This window comes from Onychomys torridus, chromosome 17, assembly GCF_903995425.1.
Source record: "Onychomys torridus chromosome 17, mOncTor1.1, whole genome shotgun sequence".
In the NCBI taxonomy this organism is placed as follows: Eukaryota; Metazoa; Chordata; class Mammalia; order Rodentia; family Cricetidae; genus Onychomys; species Onychomys torridus.
The window spans coordinates 41687646-41711635 of record NC_050459.1 but is presented as its reverse complement, the minus strand read 5'-3'; the positions used below and the strand labels follow the sequence as shown (position 1 = coordinate 41711635).

General features: G+C 44.0%; 1 protein-coding gene across 8 annotated transcripts in view; it reads left to right on the top strand.

Moving 5' to 3' along the window:
* Tenm3 (teneurin transmembrane protein 3) overlaps window positions 1-23990 on the top strand; it is a 2620641-nt gene that overhangs the window by 2562063 nt on the left and 34588 nt on the right. For all 8 annotated transcript variants that reach the window (XM_036166444.1, XM_036166440.1, XM_036166445.1 and 5 more), the window contains 3 exons: window positions 9748-9980; window positions 11369-11523; window positions 12300-13174. In XM_036166444.1, the coding sequence (XP_036022337.1) occupies window positions 9748-9980; window positions 11369-11523; window positions 12300-13174 (1263 nt within the window). The remainder of the gene's footprint in view (window positions 1-9747; window positions 9981-11368; window positions 11524-12299; window positions 13175-23990) is intronic.

Sequence of the window (23990 nt, the reverse complement as noted above, 5' to 3'; positions counted from 1 at the left end):
GTTTGACCAGTATCCAAGACAGATCCTGCCTGATTGGGAACAAAGCTAATTTGGTTTGGGAAACTATTTAAAAAAATTAATCTGAAAATATTGTACTATGGTTAATTTTTTAAAGTTATATACCTATCTGATCAATGTGCTCATACTGCTAGGGATTCTCACTGAACTTGGAAAGGATCCCTCCTCTATAGCATCCTACAGGTTTATCTCTGCCTGTGATTTCTAATTTTGAGAAGAGTGTTTTTGTTGCCATCATCATGCGGGGAAAGCGTGTCTTCAAAGCTAAAGATGAATATGGAGCACCATCAGCCCAAGGGTTGCTCATATCCTGTTGATAAGTACACTTGCCTGAAGAAGTTACATACAGTAAAACCCTTCTCAGAATAGTCCTCTCTAAACGCCTTCTTTAATGACAGAAAGAAAAATAAAGGAGATCTAGTGAAAAGCAAGAAGGCTTAGACATGCCAGATCTAGTTTGGCCATCTAATGCGATAATATTGTCAAAGGAAGTGTGATATTTTATGTCAGCCATTTTAGATGAGTGAGTCAATTTAGCTCACTGCAAGTGTGATAGAGATTGACAGCTAACAAATAGTGGAGTCCTACTAACAGATAGATAAATGTTGCACATCAGAGTACCCACACATGGTCCCAGGACCCTTCCGGAACATTCTGTATTGATCTTATACTGTCAACTAATGGCCCGGTCACATGCTAAGATTAACTCTGAATCTCCCCAGAACACCGAGCATACTGTTAGAAACCCCAACAGAATATCCACTCTTTTCTGCTTGTTTTCATGGTGCCTGTAGGGAAAAGAGGGAAGACAGACAGGTGTGCTCACCAATCCCATGTGAAAATGTTGTGGGCGATATAGGAAAGACTGTGAAAGCCTACCTTTTAACAAGCTGCCCTATTATATGCCAGGCATCATGCCAGATACTTCTTGAATGTTATTAGAGAGCCACACAGTAATCCCTCAGGTTACACATGAGGTAATGGAAGTTGGAAGACATTACATCTCATCCCAAGATACACAACTAAGAAACGTGAAACAGATTTGCCCCTCTTGTGTGTATGTTTTCTCCACTGTACCACACCTCTCATTTTTATATGTTCCCCCATGGCGAGGATTCAATAGGGAGATTTCCTAGAAAGAGAAAAAAAAAAGGGGGGGCAGACTTACTTCACAGTCATGTTGCAAGGTTTGGAACTTTGTTGTTATGCATACCGCCATGGAGCATGAGGTCAGTATTTACTAATTCATGGCGTCTGGCCTGACGCTCACTGTAATCCCTCTCTCCTGGTCCTCTATCACTCTGTCATCTTTTCTGTGTGTCATTGTGACCACATCTGAGCTTCTACGTTTCCTTTCTGTGCCACCCAGGCATGCCATACTGTTTGGGCTGTGTATTGATACACATGGGTACTAAAAAAAGCAGTGTTGAATGACCTGTCCCCGTGTGCCAGACACGTTGATGAATGGTGATCTCAGGCCAGGCTCTCAGAACCTCACATCCAGTAGCAAACCCGCCATTTATGTGACAGATCGACATCTTCAGTATTTTTTTTGACACATCCTGTACACCACTGTCCCAGGAAAACGGTTCTTGGAAGAAGAGGTAACTGAGAAATAAGAGCACAGTAAGGAATTTTCCAGAAGGTGTTGCTATTTGAGTTCGATCTAAAAATAAAATCTGTTTGATCAGAACAGCAAGAAGAATGGCATTCATGGGATGGAAAAACAATAGAGATTAAGTAAATATACAGGGTCTAAGATGAAGCAAGTAAGATATCCCAAGAGTAATCATGCCCACCCAAATAAAGTGGGGATTCATGTGGGTAATGAGAGAAGGTTGAACCCCGTTATAATCAGCTCGCCTAGGGGCACCTTGAGCTTTCCAAAAAAAAAAAATTACTCCAAGAGTGAGGGGATATTTAGGGTCATGAAAAAGTGGCACTTCAAAGTGGCCTTTTAGGAATATTAATATGCTTGATAAGATCACTTAGAACGCTAATACACTGCACCATGAGGGTGAGCATGTCTGAAAGAGGAGGCTGAACAGTGAAGGAAATCAGCCGCAAAGAAGCCAGACTCTGGAGGGGCTGTACCCTGTGGGTAGTTGGAAAGATGAGGGTACAAGCCAAACCCAGTGGCGCACACCTCTAATCCCAGCATCTGGGAGGTTGGAGCACCTGGGTTGCTGCAAGTTTCCAGCCACCCTGGCCTACACAGTGAGGTGAAAAATGAAAGTCGAAAATGTAGAAAATATACAAGGTTTCTGAGCCCCACCCATCAAACAGATAATGGCATTATCAATGCAATTAATGATTTTGTGTGTTTAATAACTGTCTAAATTGACCTAACAAAAATCAACACACTTAAACTCATGGGTGTGTCCTCATTTAGCTTTTTAAAAACTGAATCTCTTTCCAAACCTAGGACACAAGCCTGTCATCCTAGCTACACAGGAGATTGAGTCCGGAATAGCACAGTTTAAGGTCAGCCTGGGGAAGAGAGTGAGACCCTCAAAATACCTAGTGGATAAAAGGCATGAGGGCGCTCCATGGTAGAGCGCTCCTCCATAATGTATAAGGCCCTCACGTCAATCCTCATTACAGGAAGAAAGACATTTTTCAAAGGGGGGGGGGGGCGGGGAGGGCACAGAACTCATCACAAATGTCTTCCTGTTCGCTAGCCTGGCTTTCAGTACAGCCTCACTTTTCTGTGTGGCAGAGCAGCTGTGAGCAAATCAGGGTCACGCAACAGAAAGAAAGGAAGTCACAAATGTGTCTAATTCTCCTTATAGGAGTGCCACTGTCAACTGGAGATGATTTAGTACGTGTACACTTCACTGCTTCTGGTCCTCTTCCTGTATCACGCGCCCATAAACTGTCCTTGATTATACTAATGGAAGCCATAATCAAAACATTGGCCGGGAATATTAAGAGACAGCCTTATTCTTTAAAGATTCAAATAGGACACTGTTATGCCATGTTATTAAGTACTGCCAAGATATTCTGTAAAATAAAATTCCTTAGTTATATGTAGTTATACTCAGCCATCATTTAACTTTTCATTTAACTGGCAATACTAAACATAATTGTAAAATGGATTTCTGTTGGATATTCTAAATCTCTCCCTCTGATGTTTATTACTTTTGCTAACAAACCCTTTAAGAGATAGTAAATTTTAGCTCACTCTTCAAATTCCTTAAATTCCAAACTAAAAGCCTCAATTCATTAATACCAGCCAAGAGGCATTTAAACATATAGGACTAAAAAAAAAAAAATCAACTTTGTGAATTTTATATTGCCAATTAAAGGATCAAAACGAATCTCTATCACAAATCTTAGGAGTTGGAATTAATTAAATTTTTTATATAAAATCGTCGAAACTTGAGTCAGCATGTCTTACTGATTGACTAGAAAGACCATCTCCCAGGTCTCTGTCAGCAGTCAGCCAAGCAGTCTCCTGGTTGCCGTCAAGGAGGCAGCTTTGCTTTTGTACATAAATAGAATTCGTCACGCTTCTTCCAACGCTTTGTGCTCCAAGAGCTGCGGCACCGTTTCCGGGAGAAAAGATAAAGAGTGTTAATCGCGTGCCTTCTCTGTGTTTCTCTCGTCTTAGAAGGCTGAATGAGGACAAAATAAATGAGTGTAGCGAGCCCGCACTTGCCCCTGGGTCTGTGTCCAATTGACAAGACTAGAGGGGAGATGTCTTGATAACTGGCATCTAGGTCATCCTGAATGAGTTCAGGATCAAGGTGCAGCGCACGGGAGATGTGGGCCGGAGCTCACTGCCCTGCCCGTGCAGCTGGTAGGCACAGCGGTCATGTTAAACCCCTCTGAAACGGCAGACTCGCAGACAGCCAATCCCACAGACACCCCAGCGTTCCTGTTGTGGAACACGGGTTTTCCCAAAACGTGGCCCTTGTAAGTCCCCGTGCCCTGTGGCCAACTGCAGGCCTGTCCCAGCCATTCTGACCTCCACCTACACACTAGATGCTCTTTACCTCTGAGAGCCACTGAACCAGCACGCCAGCCTCTCAATGACCTTTAGGACCATCGAAAGCAGGTTCTAGAGCACCCTGCCAGGGAGCGCCTCAGCCTTAAGATGCGATGGTCTTGCGTCAGACTCCTGCTGTGTATGTGATTCAGAACTCCTCTGTCACCTGCTGTCAACTGGAACTTTCCAGACTCACTTGTGACCTAGTTTTTTTTGTTTTGTTTTGTTTTGTTTTGTTTTGTTTTGTTTGAGGGGGAGGGGGAGGGTTCTGTGTTTAATTTTATTTTTAGAATCTCAAGCACGAATGCTGTATTCCCAACATTTCTTCTTCTTCCACTTGCCAGGTCTGTGTCCCCTCAAATTTGACTTTGTCATTATTGTTACGTGTGTGTGTGTGTGTGTGTGTGTGTGTGTGTGTGTGTCCGATTAAGTCCATATAGCGTTGCCTACATGTACATGTGTTTGGGATTAGATACCCTTTCAGAGAGCTCATCCCTGAAAAAAACTGATATTCTCTCTCTCTCTCTCTCTCTCTCTCTCTCTCTCTCTCTCTCTCTCTCTCTCTCCTTCTCTCCCTCTCTGTCTCCCTCTTCCCTTCTCTCCCTCTTCCATTCTCTCTCTCCCTCTCCTCTCTCTCTCTCTCTCTCTCTCTCTCTCTCTCTCTCTCTCTCTCTCTCTCTCTCTCCTTCTCTCCCTCTCCTGTCTGTCTCCCCCAATCTCAGTAACCATTGGATGCCTGTAACTCTTCATCTAGGTCCTTGTAAAATTCCCCCCATCCACGTTGGCATGTCAACTGGCGGTATTATTTCTGTCTCGTTTTAACTCTGTAGAGATGCTTCCCACCTGTGTGAGGCTAGGGCCTAAGGAGTGACTGTCCTGTGCCAGCCCAGACGGCACCTCCTCCCTTGCACGTGTGTGCTTCCACGTTTTTTCTGGACAATAGAACTGTGTGCACAGTGAGACCTTTCCCTCAGTAGACTTGAAAAGCTGTGCTGTCTGATTTGAATGTACCTGTGTCTTCAGGACACCAATGCCAACTGTAATCCTAGCCCAGCAGAAGTAGGGTCAGGTGGATAAATGAGTCTGTGGCCAGGCTGGGCTACTTGTGAGTTCAAGGCCCACCTCGGTCGTATGTGAGACCCTGTCACAAAAGAAAAAAGAAGCCCGCATATGTCAAGGAAGGGAGGAGATGCTCTACACAGCATATCTAATGCCCCTCCCCCACACCATGGAGATGATCAGATTGCTGCCCAACTAGATATCACTGGTGCTGATCAAAGCCAAGCTTTGCCTTGAATGTGCATTGGTTTTGCACCAAGAAATCTCATGCCCCATGTTGAGAGAGTGGCGTGCTCCCACTCCGATAGCCACCTTCAGAATCTAATGTCTCAAAATGAAGGAGATACTGAAAAAATATGCATGGTTCATGTAACTTTCTTGTAATGACTCTTGAAACAACTCGGTGGACCTCTTAAGATGAGCCTGGACTTTGTTCTAATAGTCTAGTATATTACAACCTGCTGGTGTGCCCGCAGAAATAAACATATTTGAATCTGTTCGCATCCTGAGGCCTTCTTCCCCTAACATTTTTCTGGAAGCAGATCAGACCATAGAGCATTATGAAAGGCCTGTTGAAATTTCACAGGAAAATTTGGACAGGAAAAGAGCAGATATTAAGGATAGCTAATTCTTACTGAGTATGTCTCACAGACCAGGCTCTGTTCTAAAGATGGTACTTGATGATGGACAGGACAGCTTAGTGGATAAGGGTACCTGCCCCCAAACCTGATGACGTGAGGTCAAACCTCCAAGCTCATGTGGTTGAGGGGAAGCCACAACTGTTCCATGTCATCCTTTGACCTCCATGTGTATCCTGTGGCTTGCACATGTGCACGTACACAGTAAATAAACGTAATTTTTTCTAAGATTATTTCTTTATTCATTTTGTGTGTGGGGGCGTTTTGCGTACAGGTATGTCTGTATACTGAATGCATGCAGTGCCTGTAGCAGCCAGAAGAGGGCATCAGCTCCCCCTGGGACTGGAATCATCGAACCCAGGTCCTCTGGAAGAGCAGCATTCCTCTCAACCTAGGCATCTCTCCATCCCCAATAAATGTAATTTTTTTCTTTTTTTTTTTTGAGACAGGGTTTCTCTGTGTAGCTTTAGCACCTTTCCTGGAACTCACTCTGTAGTCCAGGCTGGCCTTGAACTCACAGAGATCTGCCTGCCTCTGCCTCCCGAGAGCTGGGATTGAAGGTGTGTGCTGCCACCGGCAAATGTAATTTTTTTAAAACAACTGGAGAAATGGCCCAGCAGAGGACCTGAGCTTGGTTCCCGACACCCACACGCCAGCTCTCACCCACCTGTAACTCCAGCTCCGGGGAAGCTAACACCCACTTGTGGTCTCTGCACACCCCTTCACTCATGTACACATACTCACCCAGAGGTAGACACACAAACAATTAAAAACAAAGTCAATCTTTTGAATTGTTTAAAGATGTACATGTATTAAGTCTCGTTATCTTCTCGGCATCCTGAGAATGTCTGTTGTCTTTGTCGCCTTATTGTTAAAGACTCAGAGTCCCCAGTTAACTTGTATTTATTAAGTGATGAACCCAGGACTCACACCCAGGCGAGTGGTCCACACCTTATTCCTGTAGATGTACAAACCCAGGCGAGTGGTCTACACCTCATTCCTGTAGATGTACAAACCCAGGCAGAGTGGTCCACACCTCATTCCTACAGATGTACAAATAACAAGAAAAAAGAGTCATAACCAGCCAAAAAGCTGCTCACAGTTATCATATAGTCAGAGAGATAGGAAAGACTATAGAAGTCTTTCCAATGGCATGTTTGAAATAAGCCCACAGACTTGGTGACTGTGCGTAGCTGAAAGGCCAGCTCTCAGACTGGGTAGAAATGTGTCCACAACTGTACCGGTGCTCTCAAAGGAACACGGTGTAATCGCATTTATCCTGGTCAATTGGCCATTTGCTACAGATCAGGCTTCTGAGATGTTCTTATTCTCACTTGATTCTGAGTCCTTTGGAGAACTATTCATCTTTCATGTCTTCATGTGCTCAAGGCCTCTGGGTCTAACCTGACTCTTCCTGCTGGAAGATGCCAAAGGCCGGAAAGGAGACCTGAAGTCTGAAGAGGTTAGGACTTTCGTGTGACAGCGCCCACACAGCCATAGGGCCCTCTTGCACTCAGAAGGTCCCTACTGACCACGTGATTGGCTATGCTCTCCAACCAATGTGAGACGCCAGTAGAAACCATAATGTTATTGTAGCAAAAGCCTCTCGAGTTCAAGTACACACATTCACCACTTACATAAAACGTGAGATTAGAGATAGTACTCTAAGACACTATGAAAGCAAGAAGACCTGGATTCACACCTCCAGCACCCACGTGAAAGCTGGACACATTTGCACATGCCTGTACCTCTAGCATTGCAAGGGAGGGCGGGAACAGAGGCAAGTGGATCCTAGAACCTCCCTGGTCAGCTGTTTGAGCTGACTTTACAAGCTCCAGATTCAGTGAGAGCCCTTATCTCAACACATGAGCCCAAATTCTCTAGCGGAAGACCCGACATCAACCTCTGGACGACACACACGTATACCACACACGCTCACACACAAAAGACTAAATAAAAATGTAAAAGAACATTACAGAGTAAGAATTTTTTCATTACAGTGTAACATAATTAGTATTAAAATTTTGCTGCATCATTCTTAAAATGTTTGTTAGCCAGGTGTTGGTGGCGCATGCCTGTAATCCCAGCACTCGGGAGGCAGAGGCAGGTGGATCTCTGTGAGTTCCAGGCCAGCCTGGGCTACCAAGTGAGTTCCAGGAAAGGCGCAAAGCTATACAGAGACACCCTGTCTCGGGGAAAAAAAAAAAAATGTTTGTTAGGCTTATACTACATGGGTTTTGTTTGTTTGTTTGTTTTCTGAGATTATAATATAATTACTTCATTTCCCTCCTCTCTTCCCACCCTCCAAATTCCTGTGGATTTCCCCCTTATTCTCTTTCAAATCCATGGCCTCTTTTTCTTTAGTTGTTTGTTGTTGTTGTTGTTGGTGGTGGTGGTGGTGGTGGTGGTGGTGGTGGTGGTGGTGGAAGTGGTGGTGGTGGTGGTGATGGTGGTGGTTGTGGTGGAGGTGGTGGTGGAGGTGGTTGTGGTGGTTGTGGTGGTGGAGGTGGTGGTGGAGGTGGTTGTGGTGGTTGTGGTGGTGGAGGTGGTGGTGGAGGTGGTGGTGGTGGTGGTGGTGATGGAGGTGGTGGAGGTGGTGGTGGTGGTGGTGGTGGTGGTGGTGGTGATGGAGGTGGTGGAGGTGGTGGTGGTGGTGGTGGTGGTGGTGGTGGTGATGGAGGTGGTGGAGGTGGTGGTGGTGGTGGTGGTGTGTGTTACCAGTTGGTGTGCTCCTCCCTGGGGAAGACTATTTCTCCTGATCTCAGGATTCCTGTTCCCTAGGGGTCTTTGTGTATAGCTGAGGCTTCATGGGCCTTTCCCTTCTGTGTTAGTGTGTCTTCTTTTGTCATCATCCTAGACATGTTTAGGCAGCTCTGGTGCATAGACTTCATGTACCTGGCATCTCTGACATTTCTGTGTGTCTCACAGATGTCCTCATACAAAATCAACGTTACTGTCTGACTTTTTGTGTACTTGACCGTGAAGAGATGAAAGGAATAGAGAAGGGGGGTGGGATGGGATGGGATGGGGGGAGAGAGAATATAAAACCAAGCTTGTTATCGAAATACATCTTATTTAATGGATTCCATCTTTGCCAGCCTCATTGAAATACCAAGTCACTTAAACTGTTTTCGTCCGTTCCAGAAGAGCGTATTTGCATGGGGTCTAAACGTCATACTCCTAAGAAAGTAGTGTTCCGAGATTGCCTTCTACATTTGAATGCATTCTCTCATTTTATCCCCCAACTTCTGAACAGACATTGTGCCAGCGCCATTTGCTTTTCTGGCCTGTTACTGAGCAGCAATGATGGGCACAATGCTACATTCTTGGTAGAGGGGGTTATTGTCTTGTGTGGCTCTGTAGCAAAAGCAAAACCGTAATTCCTGACAGTAATAATGACGTTGGTCGTATGCTAAGTCGATGGAGAATGTGTTGGAGAGGTCTTTCCCTAGAATAGACTTCATCTGTCTGTCGGGCACTTGCTTCTTTATTTTAGGCTCGAGTGTATTGCCTGCAAGGGTAATTGTTTTTGAGAATGACTGTTGGTGGAAGCTGGAGACGTGGCTCCTGAGTGAAGAGCAATCGTTCTTCCAGAGGACCACGTTGGATACCTCACCCTCAGGGCAGCTCCAAACAGTCTTAACTCCAGTTCTGGGGGATCTGATGTCCTCTCCTGGCCTACACTGGTGCCAGCACGCCCATGGTACACACACATACTGGCGGGCAAAACATCCATACACATAAAATGTAAAATAAAATAAAATAAGAAAGAATAATGGCTGACAGGAAGTTGAGTCCTCAACACCAAGCCAGAAAGAAAAAAAAAAAAAATATCACAGACTTAAAACTATCTCCGAGACTTTCTGCCTCAGGTCATAGTGTCTTAAGTCATTACGACTTAAGCTTGTCCTTCATCCAGCCTTTGACAAAGGGTTGCAGTTCATCAGCACTTTCTCATGGTGTGTTTTGTTTTGCTTTTCCTCTCCCTCTGTGTCCAAGGATTAGCTCTCCCCTAATATTTACATGTGAATCTTTTTACAGTAGCAACCCAGCTCACAGATACTACCTGGCTACGGATCCGGTCACAGGAGATTTGTACGTTTCTGATACTAACACCCGCAGAATTTATCGCCCCAAATCACTCACGGGAGCGAAAGACCTGACGAAGAACACTGAAGTGGTTGCGGGGACCGGGGAGCAGTGCCTTCCTTTTGACGAAGCCAGGTGTGGGGACGGAGGCAAGGCTGTGGAGGCGACGCTCATGAGTCCCAAAGGTACTGACCGGCAACTCTTGACTTTGTTTTTTTATATATACAAAGGTAGAAAAATCCATGTGGTTCCTGATCGTGTTCAATGCTGAGTCTAGTGTTTTATCTCCAACTCCATTCTGGAAAACTGCATCACATCTAGTGTCTTCAAAATCATGTATCATGAAACTGTGAGAGGCTAAGTTGATTTTTTTTTTTTTTACAGTAGATAGAAGGTTCTTGACTTTTTAAAAACAAAAATCATCATACTGGTTTTTTGTTTGTTGGGTTTTTTTTTTTTTTTTCAATTTTTCCAACACTGAAGCCACCACTCTATCTTATTCAAGTCACGTCCTATTAAACTTCAGATTCTTCATTGTCCAGGAATCTCCTTGTCATGAATGAGTCCCAGGCCTCCTTAAAAGCGTCACCAAGCAACCCTATTAGCTCTTACCCACTTTGGTGCCGTTCAACTTTTGTTTCTATGCCATGGGAAAATCTGCCTGCGATGAGGAATTTGGGGAGGTAACGGGCTCAGATTCTATGTGATAATAGCTTTGAAGGAGTCAAGATTGACTCCTGATGCAAGCATTCTGCCGTCCAGTACAATGGGTTTGGGGTTGGAAACTTTTTCATTTTCATTATAACTCGTGAGGATTATGTGAGCAAGGGCTGGAAAAAAATATTTGCTGTATTGAATTATTCATAATGGCAAATTTCATTGTAACAAGGTCAGCTTAACACTAACCTCAGCTCAGCTCTGTCTTTGTTGGAAGAATGTCATGACTATAAGCCGGCGCTAACAGAACCTGAGCCTGTTTCTGTAATGTATGGCCTTCATTGGGACTGTAAATGTTATTTTGTATTTGAAGCATACAAGGACTCTGCCTGTGAGGTTCATACACTTGATAGAGATTCTTAGAGCTTTGTATTCTTGGTTGTGTTTATTTATGTAAATGTATTTGAACTATAATTGCCTGTGTGTGATTTTTTTTCTTCCTTTTCTTAAGATTTTATAATCGGCAATCTTTGGTTGGTTAGTTTCTTGGTTGGTTGGTTTTTAGTTTTGGAGTTTTGGGTTTTTTGTTTTGTTTTGTTTTTTGTTTGTTTGTTTTGTTTTGTTTTGTTTCTTTGAGACAAGGTTTCTCTGTGTAGCCTTGGCTGTCCTGGAACTCACTCTGTAGACCAGGTTGGCCTCAAACTCAGAGATCCACCTACCTGCCTCTGCCTCCCAAGTACTGGGATTAAAGGTGTGCGCCACCACACCCAGCTTGACAATCAGCAGTCTTACCTGCTACCTACCACCTGTTTTATTAACAAAGTTAAGTTTTGAATTTGTCACTGGGCCTAAGAATTTAATCAAGATTAATCATTTTTAAGAAAAAAATGATAACTCTTACTTCTCTTGGATAAAGGATTGGCAATTGATAAGAATGGACTGATCTACTTCGTTGATGGGACTATGATCAGAAAGGTTGATCAGAATGGAATCATATCAACCCTCCTGGGGTCCAATGACCTGACGTCTGCCAGACCGCTAACCTGTGACACAAGCATGCACATTAGCCAGGTACTGTAGATATTAAGCTAGGCTGTTTGTCTCGCTTCTGAGTGACGTCAGTTTACTCTGTCAGTAGGTGGTGATGGCACCATGTTCCAGTGCACTTATCAGGCGTTATGATACAACTGTTCTGTTTAAATGTACATCAGGAGCTACCAAACATTACCTTCTTCTGTAATTCTGCCTTTGATGAATTCACTGAAATACAGAACAATTAGCACTGAGAAATGCTAAGCATGTGTAATAAAATTCCACTAAAGTAGCAGCATGAAGATACTCCAGAAAGAACAAAACAGCTTAAATCCCTAATCTTTTGATTGCATAGGCTGCCTGAGTACAAGAAAAAACACTACGATTAGTCCCAAGGGGCTTATGTTTAGAATTAGGAACTTAACTATTGGCCTGATTGAAAACACAATAGAATACTAATGTATTCATAACCTAGGAAGCCCTGGCATTTGGCTGTTATTACTACTACAAGGAGCATATGTGTTCATATCTCAGCGATATCTGTTGACTCACTGCATAGAAGTTCATTTTCTGTTTGGCTATAACCAGAAAATCTTTCCATGCGCTGCATTTTTAAATAAGATGTTATTCCCTACATTTGTCTTCACTCAAAAATTGTAGGTGCGTTTTACCACGCTATGGGAAAAAAAAAAAAAACAATTTTAAAACAGTTTATCAAATTAAGGCTAATTTCCCTGAATCGTCTAATTGACTCTTCTAGCAAATTAACTGCTGTGTAGTAACTGACTAACCAGGTCATTTCTCTCTTTATGAAGGTACGTCTGGAATGGCCCACTGACCTCGCCATTAACCCTATGGATAACTCCATCTATGTCCTGGATAATAATGTAGTTTTACAGATCACGGAAAACCGTCAAGTCCGCATCGCTGCTGGACGGCCCATGCACTGCCAGGTCCCTGGAGTGGACTATCCGGTGGGGAAGCATGCAGTTCAGACCACCCTGGAATCCGCTACAGCCATCACTGTGTCCTACAGTGGTGTCTTGTACATTACCGAAACTGACGAGAAGAAAATTAACCGGATAAGGCAGGTCACAACGGATGGGGAAATCTCCTTAGTGGCTGGAATACCTTCAGAGTGTGACTGTAAAAACGACGCCAACTGTGACTGCTACCAGAGTGGAGATGGCTATGCCAAAGACGCCAAACTCAACGCGCCATCCTCCCTTGCTGCCTCTCCAGATGGTACGCTGTACATTGCGGATCTGGGAAACATCCGGATCCGGGCCGTGTCAAAGAACAAGCCTTTACTAAACTCTATGAACTTTTATGAAGTTGCCTCTCCGACCGATCAAGAACTCTATATCTTCGACATCAATGGCACTCACCAGTACACTGTGAGCTTAGTCACAGGTGACTACCTGTATAATTTCAGCTACAGCAATGATAATGACATCACCGCTGTGACAGACAGCAACGGCAATACCCTCCGAATACGCAGGGATCCGAATCGGATGCCTGTCCGCGTGGTGTCTCCGGATAACCAAGTGATATGGTTGACCATAGGTACCAATGGATGTCTGAAAAGCATGACCGCCCAAGGACTGGAACTCGTTTTGTTTACTTACCATGGCAACAGCGGGCTTTTAGCCACCAAAAGTGACGAGACTGGGTGGACAACATTTTTTGAGTAAGTATAAAAATTTTACTCTGATCATAGAATATCAATATCATATGAGAGTCAGTAATAATGATACATGCTTAAGTTCTGAAGGGAACTATATTATTGAGGTCCTAAAGTTTCTATAATTTTTATATCCCTATTTTTAAAATAAAAAAGACAAAATTATGAAAATTAGATGCAGAGCTTTGGAAGAGACCCATACATGTGAAACCCCTCGGAGATTAAATTTCATTTAGCTCCATGATAAATTTACCTCTCCTTAGGAACTGACATTTTGCTCCTAGTACACTCAACAGATTAGCAGCAGACCTTTCAAAGAACAATCCGTAGCTTTAGTCTTCGGCCTAAACCCTCTGGGTTTGGATTTGCCTGGCTGATAAAGCTGGCTGTGGCAGGAGCTTTCATTGAAGAAAAACTTTGAAAATCATTTCCAATGGATTTGGCTGGTTACCTCCGTCCTGCAAATGTTATTCTTATCAAATAAAGGGCTTAGCTTTTCATAGTCCGGTACTGGAGAAGATAAACCACACTTTAAAGGACTTTGCAACCCAATGCAAATCAGGACGTTGGCCGCCGTTTGAAAGCGCGTGAGGAGGAGGTCAGGAGGCTTCTGAAGGCAGGGCATCTGTGTGGAGACGTGGCCCAGGTGCTCTGTGTGCTCTCCGGTCACATTTTGTGAGGTCAGTGAGAGTGGAATGGAAATTAGCTGTTGTATATTTTATGGTGTGTGTACCTTACCACGAGTGCCTGTGTAAAGCCATTTTCGATTGCTTGTTCACTTGACTAACATTGCACAAACTAGGAGGGGAAATTAGGTGCAGTGAGATGACATGTTGACTAATGCAAACTAGGCCTCGGGATGAATATTTTGAGTCCTTTAGTGTGATTCCTCACAGTGATATGCTGAAGCAGAAACATTTTCTCCAAGAACACACCGCTAAAATTACAATAAAAGTCAGGAGAAAAAAGTCATTCAGTACACAAATATTTTCTGTACAACTTCTCTGGAATGGCTCCTACACGGAAAGCTTAGTTCCCCTGTAGTGGGAACGGCTTGTTTTTTTGACAGGTTCCCTTTTAATAAAGCAAATGTTCCCCCAGCAGCACGGTTTTGTCGGAGGAACAAACCTTTTCAGTGGAATTACATTAAAATTCTGTTCTTAGCATGCCTTTCCCTCATTTCAGGATCGCACTAGGAAAGGAATAAATTGGAAGTTAATGGAAGGCACTTCCTTTTGCAGGGCTTTCAAAGTGATAGCAGGCTGTGTCGCCGAAGAGGGAGAAGGCACAGCCATCAGATAGGCCTGGGCAGGAAAGCACTCCTCATTAGAAGATCTTCAGCAATGGCGGTGCCTCGGGGAGGGATCCGCTTTAGTTGAAAGCAGGGAGAGGAAAGAGAAGCTAAGTTTGCAGTGCCGTCTTAAGGCTCAAGCTCTACTCTGTGGGCCATTTTTGAACATGTCCTTGTTCGGTCCAGAAGCTGACACTGCAACAGTTCTCCATGTGGTGACTACCAGAGACGAGCTGGAAGCCCACAGGATGGTTTACTGAGGGCCTCCAAATTCACTCAGGCCTGGGCAACCAGAGAAATGGGCTCACTCTGTCAGTGGTGTAGATCTGGGACAGTTTTTTAAAAATGGACTTCTTTTAAGAAATGATAGTGACACAAAGGAGACATACTCCTCTATAATATATTTACATATATGCATATATATATATATATATATATATATATATATATAGACATATCTCTGTGTGTGTGTGTGTGTGTGTGTGTGTGTGTGTGTGTGTGTGTATGTGTGTGTGTATTTAACTATAACCGCACACAAATCTCTCAGGTATATTTTAAGAGTATATTAGACCAAACAGTGTTTGCAAATTACTTTTCTAATAAAATTAACAGAAGTATTGATTTTAAAAAAAAAAAAGACAGTAACATGAGTGTATAATCCCAGCACTCGGGAGGATGAAGCAGGCTGTGAACCCAGAGTGTGAGGCCAGCCTGGGGGACACAGTGGGTTAAAAGCCAGAATGAGCTCTATAACAAAACCTTACCTCAAATTTTTAACTTTCAAAATCAGTGTATTGTTTATCTTCCTCTACATGGTTTCAGCAAAATTATAATTTTAAAAACTGCCAAGAAGCGTGTATACTTTTTGAAAAGGTACAGAAAAGTAGAGTAGCTACCCTAAGGGATTCGGAATTTCCAGGTCCGAATGAGATGGTTTTTATGGTCGTTATTCTGTACGTGCTTGCAAAAGAGGCCGCTTCTCCCAAGGGTCAGAACCTGCAAAGCCCCTTTTCCAAGGCTCAAGCACAGAAGGAAAGCTTGTCCTCTTGGGGCAGGCCTCCAGGACCCAGTCTCACAGAACATTCCATTTTGTCTGTGATCCTTGGAGGTGAGCAATGGGCAAACCTAGCCCATTGCTTCCACTCCCGGGAGCCTTGATCACGGTTTCTTACTGCACCCTGACCTTCACAAACAATTGCTGTGAGTGCCCCTAGTAGATAGGATGGGACCTCTGAGTCCCTGACAAGATGATGCAGTTTGTTTTTAGAGTGTTGGGACCTTTCTCAGCCCATCTCTGGGCTATTGTGGGCCAAGACACTGGAGGGACCGGATGATCTGTGCTTGGCCCAACCAGGGCAAAAAGCATGTGCTATTTATGGATTACCCAGTTAGGAGTGGTTGAAGCCCAGCTCCGTCCATCTCTGACTCCAACATTGACCTTGACTCTGTGCTAGCTGTTTGTCACTTGGCTGGCATTGACCACGCTCTCTAACCTTATAGGTGCTTCAGGTGCTATTCATAACACTAAAGTCTCTTTGTTCTCACATTCACATGATCGGCTTGTGGCTTTGCCACAGCAGGGTTAATTCCGTCCCAGCCAAGATAGAGCTGAAGTCTTTGACTGTTAACGTCACATTTAACTGTCTGCCTATAGCATAGTCTGGGATGGTCTTTTCTTATTAGCAGCTATCCTTACTTACCATTTAGTCTGTCACGGTTAGCCCCACAAAGAGTGAGGATATATGAAAGAACAATAGTGAATGTCCTACATGTGTTCCTCCAGGGACTCGGGGAGCCAGCCTGCCTGCAATTACGAGCCCAGAGCCCCGTCCCTCCTCATCTTTCCAGCTTGCTTATCTCATACCCAACTATAGGGCTTCTTCCTCATCTTCTTCATTGTCTCAGCCGTGACCGTGTTAACCCTTCCTCTTCCTCTTGACACCAGCCTGTGTCCTAGCTATAATGCACATGGGTGACTTGGCAGCTTTCCTCATGGACCCCTTCCCTTGCAGCCTACAGAGAGCTGGCTCCCCAGGCCTTCCCATCCTTTTGTAATTATTAGTGAACTGATGTTCTGGTAATACTCTGCTTCGTGTTTTTGTAGCCCTGTGTGTCTAAGGCAGACACAGAAAAGACACTTGGTAAGTTTACAAAGGAAGGGATGTGATGGCTTTGACGGTGGTCAGGGTTTTACCAAAACCACAAGGAGATTGTAACAGGACACACACACATCATCATCATCATCATCATCATCATCATCATCATCCCCAAGTGAGACACACCTGTTTTCTGTGACTTTCACCACACCAGCCCCTTAAGCTGGTGGATGGCCTATAATCATCTTTTGGCATAAATACCCTCTGTAAGAAATGGCACTTTTCAGTGCAAATCCCCAATGCTTTGTGGCCAGATTCTCAGCTAGCCCAGTATCTAAAAAAGGTTTGAAAATTAAAGTTTTTAATCAAATAGAAACAGATGGAAGACCTGGAATCCATCGATTTGCCTACTGTAAAAATATGGTTACCAGAGTTCCTGCCAGAGACATTTTAAAGGAGAGACGGTTCAGATTACTTACCTTGAGTGTTTCCATTTTATCGGGTTGTTGATGTTGTTGTTGTTGTTGATGCAAACTTGAGTGTGCCATTAGCATTTTTGTACTGGTGTGAGTACAAAGAAAATGGGGAAATATATATTTTTTCAAATGCAAGCTGTTGCCTCCGTGGCTCCCACGACTCATGGAATGTTGCTGTGCACACACAATGCTCCTCATAGCTTTTCATTGAAGAAAGATGGGAGGCAGATGCCAGTGATGTAGGAGGGTGAATATTCTGATAAAACCTAGCCCCCCAAAGCTCCTTGGAAAAAAAACAAACATACTGTATAAATGATCTCCTGCTCTCTGGGATGGTTCAAACCCCTGCACCAGTCATTAATAGAGAAAATGTCGATATTTCCCATTTTTCTTGTCCACCTTTTGATGTTTACCCTATAGTACTTGTTTGCTAGTTTTCTTTTTCTTTATATAATAAGGGCTTTCTCAGTTGTCTTGTTGTTCAAATAATTGAATGAGAAAAACAAAGACTTCATATTGGGAGCGTTTTATTCTGAAATACTGCTTTTCAGGAAGGCAGCAAGAACTGTATATATAACCGGTTATGGTGATGTACCATACCTCCCAGTGATCAGGAGGCAGAGGCAGGAGAATTAGGAGTTTAAGGTACACCAGTCTAGGGTACACCCAAAGTTCAAGAGCAGTTTGAACTACATAGCATGGCCCTGACTCACAAAAGTAGGGGTTAAGGATAAACTCGTTGAAAGATTGCTTGGCAAACAACGGTATTTGGGATCCTTGCCTGCGTGGCAGAGAACAAAGGAAAATTTAAAAGAGAGCTCTCCTCCAACCGAGCAGATACCCAGGGAGAAGAAGATGGCCCCTCCCCTGACATTTGAAGAAACAGGAAGCCAAAAGTTGTGAATCCTGTTTGAGAAAAGGCCTAGGGACCTCAGCGCTGGACAAGACATCCAACCCAGAAGAGATCTCACATGCTTTGTCAAATGTCCCCGTGCATCAGGCTGCAGCGACAAAGAGCCATCCCTCAAATACCTCCTGTCAATAACCTGTTCCTCAGGCCCTGGACGAGCAAACAGTTACCCAGGCCCTTAAGCTCTCCAGCAGCACCAGGCCAGAGACAAGGCAGGGGGCGCAGGGGAGCAAGGCTGTTGGCCCCTGCTGTGAAGAAAGCTGCTGCCTAAGGGGACGTCCCCACTAAGAAACCTCCTGCCCTTTGAGCAGGGGTCATTCCAGTCACTACCTTGATGGAGAACAAGAAGGCTCAGATGGTGGTGCTTGGCCACGATGTAGACCCGATGGAGCTGCCGGCCTTCCTGCTTGCCCTATGTCACGAGATGGCGGCCCTCTGTTGCAACTTCAAGAGGAAGGCCAGGCTGGGGCAGCTGGGGCACAGGAAGACATACGCCACTGTGGCCTTCACACAGGTTGACTCTGTGTGCTCTGGCGAAGCTGGAGAAAGCTGGCAGGCCCAATCACAATGACAGATACATTGAAATCCACCACCACTAGGGAGGCAATGCGTTGGGTCCAGAGTCTGTGGCTCACACTGCCAAGCTGGGAAAGGCAAAGGCCAAAGAACTCGCCACTAAACTGCATTATATGTATACTGTTAAGTTTTCTGTACATAAATATAATTACAAAATTATCCTCCAAAAAAAGAAAAAAAAATTAAAAAGAAAGCAAACATTTTTTTCCATTCCAATGCAAGCACAGTATGTTGTACCAGGTACCACAGAGGATGGGGGCAGAGGGTAGGCAGTACTGATTCCCTACTTGAAGTTCTCATCAGCACCAATAAGAGAGGCAAGTGCCCCTAATTTAGGGTACATAAATGGTTTTGAAAGCATAAGAGCCTTCATTTCCAAAACAAGACTTGTAGTGGTTGCTCTCTGTGGTACTCGTGAGTCATTCTGTCCCTGTTGTGACTGTTATAAAAAAAAAATTAGCTGGTAGAATACAGCATCTGATGGCTTTCGCTCAGCCTTGATGTCTCAGGGGTTGATTACCTCTGAGTGTCTGAGTGGTTGCCTATGCCTTCTCCTGACTTGCTGGACAGTAGAAATTAGGCCCACTGTGTGACTCTTCTCTAATAAGCCTAGTTACATGTCTTTGAATTTTTGTTTTTTGGTTTTGTGGTGGTTGTTTTTCAGAGAGGATCTTTCTCTGCAATCCACGCGGCCCTGGAAATGGCTCCAGTAAACCATACTGGCCTCGAACTCACAGAGATCCGCCAGCCTCTGCCTCCCGGGTGCTGGGGTTAAAGGCGTGCGCCACCACTGCCACCCAGCAACATATCCTACTCTTTAAAAACAGTTACCCTGGACTATGATTTCTTAGCTGAAGTCATTACAGAGAGACCACAAAGATCTCACCTGCCAAAAATGTATTATTTAAGAAGCTCATACCCAAAGTGAAACCCTAGTTCTCACACTTGAGTGCACGCAGAAGCAAACCTGGTGTATGGAATCGGGCGATGGAATAAATTATTTACTAGTAAATGACATTTCATAGCTCTGTGCTTGCTCGCCCACATAAAATACAAGGGTTTGGGCACACCTAGAGGCACTTCTTCTGGCTGAAGAAGAAAACGTAGAGGCAAAGCTATGAATTCTAACTGATATGCACATGCATATCAGCAAGTTAGTGGCAATTTTCCTGTCTTGGGAGTTTGGATATTTGGAGCTGTGTGTTTGTGGAGCTGTGTGATCTTTTGTGAGCTATATTCAGATTTACAGAGCAAATAAATGAGTTTCAGTGTTTGCCCATTTCTGTAGGTATCTATGGGTCTCCAGCTCCTCATTTGGGTTTTTTATTGTCCCTCATTCAAGCTTCGCAATTTCAGAATGAGCTTCTGCACCATTTCTTTATAATGAAACTAACTCTGTGCCCATGGCACAGACCCACAACCACCCCGCCCCCCCACCTATTCTGATACCCTGGGAGAGTATGGGAGAAGGGACCTCAAAGAACAGAGGGGTGTAAATGCCAGCTAGGGTACCCTTAGGGCACTTTCTAATCCAAAACAGTATACAGAAGACACAAATAAAGTAGGAAAACTCAAGCAAGGGTAATTATTCCAAATTAGGAATGATGCGTCCTTGTTTGTTGACATTGGATCGGCTGGAATCACCCAACAGTAGTGCCCTGCTGTGTTCTTCTTACACAGGCATCCCTCTGATCACCACTGACTGACTGATGTAGGAACTGATTAGCGGTAGCTTCCACCTGACAGAATTGAGGCTCAGCCCTCCTTTGAAAAGCCTCTGACAAACTACAGATCATTTGTTATTTCTGCCTGCAAACCGCATTAACAATTAAGTCCCCATTTTACAAATAATGCACCTTACAATGAAAGGCTCTCAGCCTCCCCTCGATATTTCCCCTAGTCCTTCCTCCTTTGTGAAAGACAGCCTTTAGGAACTCAGGGCCGACTGTGGAGCGATTTCCTCAGCAGGTCACTGGAAAAATCATGGGGAAATTCTAGCGCTGCTTGCCATTGTTTGCTGTTCTGTTTAATGCTCTAATAGTTTTGCCTGGATCAGGAAGTCAGTGAGAATGGTGTAGACAGTTGAATACAGTCACTATGGTACATTTCAAACATTCACCTGAACACTATAAAGGCAATACGTCCATCAATATTTGGTTTATTCCACCTCCTTTCTGTAGTCTAGACTTAAAAACAAACAAACAAACAAGCAACCAAGCAAGAATGGTAGCTAGTTTTTCAGAGTCGGACACACTGGCTCTAACGTGGAGATGTGTCCTTGCCGCAAAGCTACAGTAACTCTTTCAATGTGATCCATTTAGCAAAGTAATGTTCTTGAGATGCTAAATTACTCCATAATGGCTCCAAAAAATGAGTAATTCAGCCTCTCAATGTGGACTTCCCTCTTTAAAGCAACTGTCCACATTGGGTAGGTGCTCTGATTGCCTCATACAGAGCCTCATCGGCTTCCCTTGCAAAGCAGTTATCAGATAATTTACCAGAAGACCAAGGCAGACACTTGATACTCTAAACGGTCATTCAAGAAGAAGAGATTTTCATGTGGACAGATCAGGATCGCGTCCCCTTTTCCCTGTCACAGAGCTACAGATTGACAATTGAGAATTTTCTGGAATTGTGCGTCATCTCCAACTCCTTTTTGAGGTGGTAAAATGAAGACCCATGTAGAAGCCCTCATTCCTTCCTCCTCACCCTTCAGCTTTCCCAATGATGTGTTGCAGATAGCGAAAGGCTCTTGTTTATATGTCTGGGCCTGGGAGTCATTTCCGCATCTCTAGAGCCAGTGAGGACATTTCACTTCTCTCCTGAACTCTGACCTAAGATCAACCCTAAGAAAGGGATTAGATGACCAGGCATCACCCACGTGCTTTTTGTCCCTCATAGCGTCCCTCCAGCCTGTCATTATTACTGCGTCATGTAAACCCACCTACTCATTCATACATGTCAAAACAGATTTCTCAGACTTCAAGTTCATCCCAAAGTTTGGTCAGCCTATGCATCTGAGTTGGGGGCACACGGAGGGAGGGAGGGAGGGAGGGAGGGAGGGAGGGAGAGAGAGAGAGAGAGAGAGACTACCTTGGGCCAGCAAGATGGCTCAGCAGGTGAAAGTGTTTGCTACCCAAGTCTGAGGAGCTGATATTTGGAGGCCATGTACATGTGGCAGGAGAAGAATGATTCTACAAAGCCGTCCTATGACCTCCACATGTGTGCCATGACATGGGTGCTCATACATAGACAAAAATAATCTTTATTTTTATTTCTTAATAATAAGTAATATCACTTTCCAGGAAAGGATTTGTTTTCTCCTCCATCTAAGTCTATGATAAGGAAGGAAGTCTGATATAAATTAAGATCCTTTTTCTTCATAATTAGGCCTTTTGATTAAAATGTATACAATAAATCAAAGACTAAAAAGTCTTGATTTTTTAAATAGGAAATAGATCAATTAATTTAAGCATGTAATGAATGTTAGTCTAGCGTCAGATGAAAGAAAGACCTCGTTCTATGTCAAACTCAAAGAGAAAAGAAAGAGTTGGGTCCTTACCAAGGCAGACATAGAGGAAGGAGACACTTCCTTCAAAGAAGATGCGATAGTAATAAACCAGAATTCAAAGAATGTGGAGAAGCAACATGGCCCTCTAATACTTCTATCTACATGAATCTAAATGCGTCAGACTGTTCCTATAGAAACCAAAAAGCACGGAGGATGGCTAACTGAAAAACTAAAGGAAGGCCACATATATGCAGCAATTTTTTTTTTTTTAATTTTTATTTTTTGGTTTTTCGAGACAGGATTTCTCTGTGTAGCTTTGTGCCTTTCCTGGAACTCACAAAGATCCGCCTGCCTCTCCCTCCCGAGTGCTGGGATTAAAGGTGTGCACCACCACTGCCCGGCACAGCAATTATTTCTAATTTAGAATAAGTGAAATGGGTTATGACCAGCAGTTTCTCTTCACATACATAACTGTGATGTACCTTTTCAATAAACGATCCTTTCGTTTATATCCTACTGATTTAATTTTAACGTAATTTTTAAGGTATATCTTACAAAGATATCCCTCACCCACAGTTAGTCCCATATGGGTGTGTCCCACTTGACCCTACCCTCTAGGACACCATTTTAAAAGGGTAGTTAAGCCACGAGGTGGTGGCGCACACCTTTAACCCCAGCACTCGGGAGGCAGAGCCAGGCGGATCTCTGTGAGTCCGAGGCCAGCCTGGGCTACCAAGTGAGTTCCAGGAAAGGCGCAAAGCTACACAAAGAAACCCTGTCTCATAAAACCAAAAAAAAGAAAGAAAGAAAGAAAGAAAATTAAGAGTAGTTAAGCCATCTTAAGGAAAAGGAAACATTCCCAAATGCTGCATTACAACAGCAATGTGATTAGCAAACTATTAAATAGTTCAGGTCTCTGAGGCTCCAGTGATGTGAGAATTTTGTCCACGCCCTTCGGTCAGGGAACGTTTTGCACTTAGCCGCTCCTTTCCGGGCATTGTTCTCATATTCATTCTATATGAATGATGGCAGGTGCTGACTTGAGTTCTGGAGAACAGGCAAGTTTGGCATCAGCTGGGCTCTGAACAGATGAGAAATACTTGGAAGTGTGGTGAGTGCTAAGACAGTGTTATTCAGCCCGCAGCGCGGGCAACCAGGATGCTCATCCAAGTCAGGCTGGGAACAAGAGTAGGCAAGATACACATCTCAATGAAGCGACGCCTGAAGATAGAGATAAACGTTAGCAGGAGGTGGTGGAGCGGCAGACCCAGGCAAGCCTTGACTGCACAGGCTGCTAGTGGCAGGATTCAAACAAACGTGCATCTTAGAATGGCTGGAGCCTGGAAGGTGCATGGGGACACTGGAGGATGGGACGAGCGAAAGATGTCGGAAGATTATGCTTCCGCTCAAGTAGGGCTTAAATGACATGCTAAGGATTTGGACCACCTGAGGAATCTTCCACCCTGGGTAGAAAAGGTGCACCTTGGGGAATTTAGCAGGGAAGCCATATGGTCAGTTTGGTGACCGTGTAAGCATGGGCTTAAGGGAGAAGAGTAGAAGGTACACATAGAAATAGAAAGTTAGGAATAAGAAATGAAGGGCTGAATCCAGACTGGGCACTAATCACAAATTGAAATGAATTAATCATCAGGAGATGGATAGATGGGAGAATTCTCCGAGAGCTCCCGGTTTTCCCAACATGGTTGGCAAAGTAGATAGGAAAACACCAGAAATACACAGGGAGTTCAGATTTGGAAGTTATGAATGTAAGTCCCTGTGGTACTGTGTTACACGTGACCGAAACATCTGTCTGGAGACTTGTGTGTTATTGCACACCTTTATCGCAATTCTTGGAAGACTGAGCCAGGAAGACCAGGAGTTCAAGAACAGCCTGGGGAAGTTAGCAGACATAGTCTTTAAAATAATAATAAAAGAAGGAGGAAGACATAATACTGGTTAGAT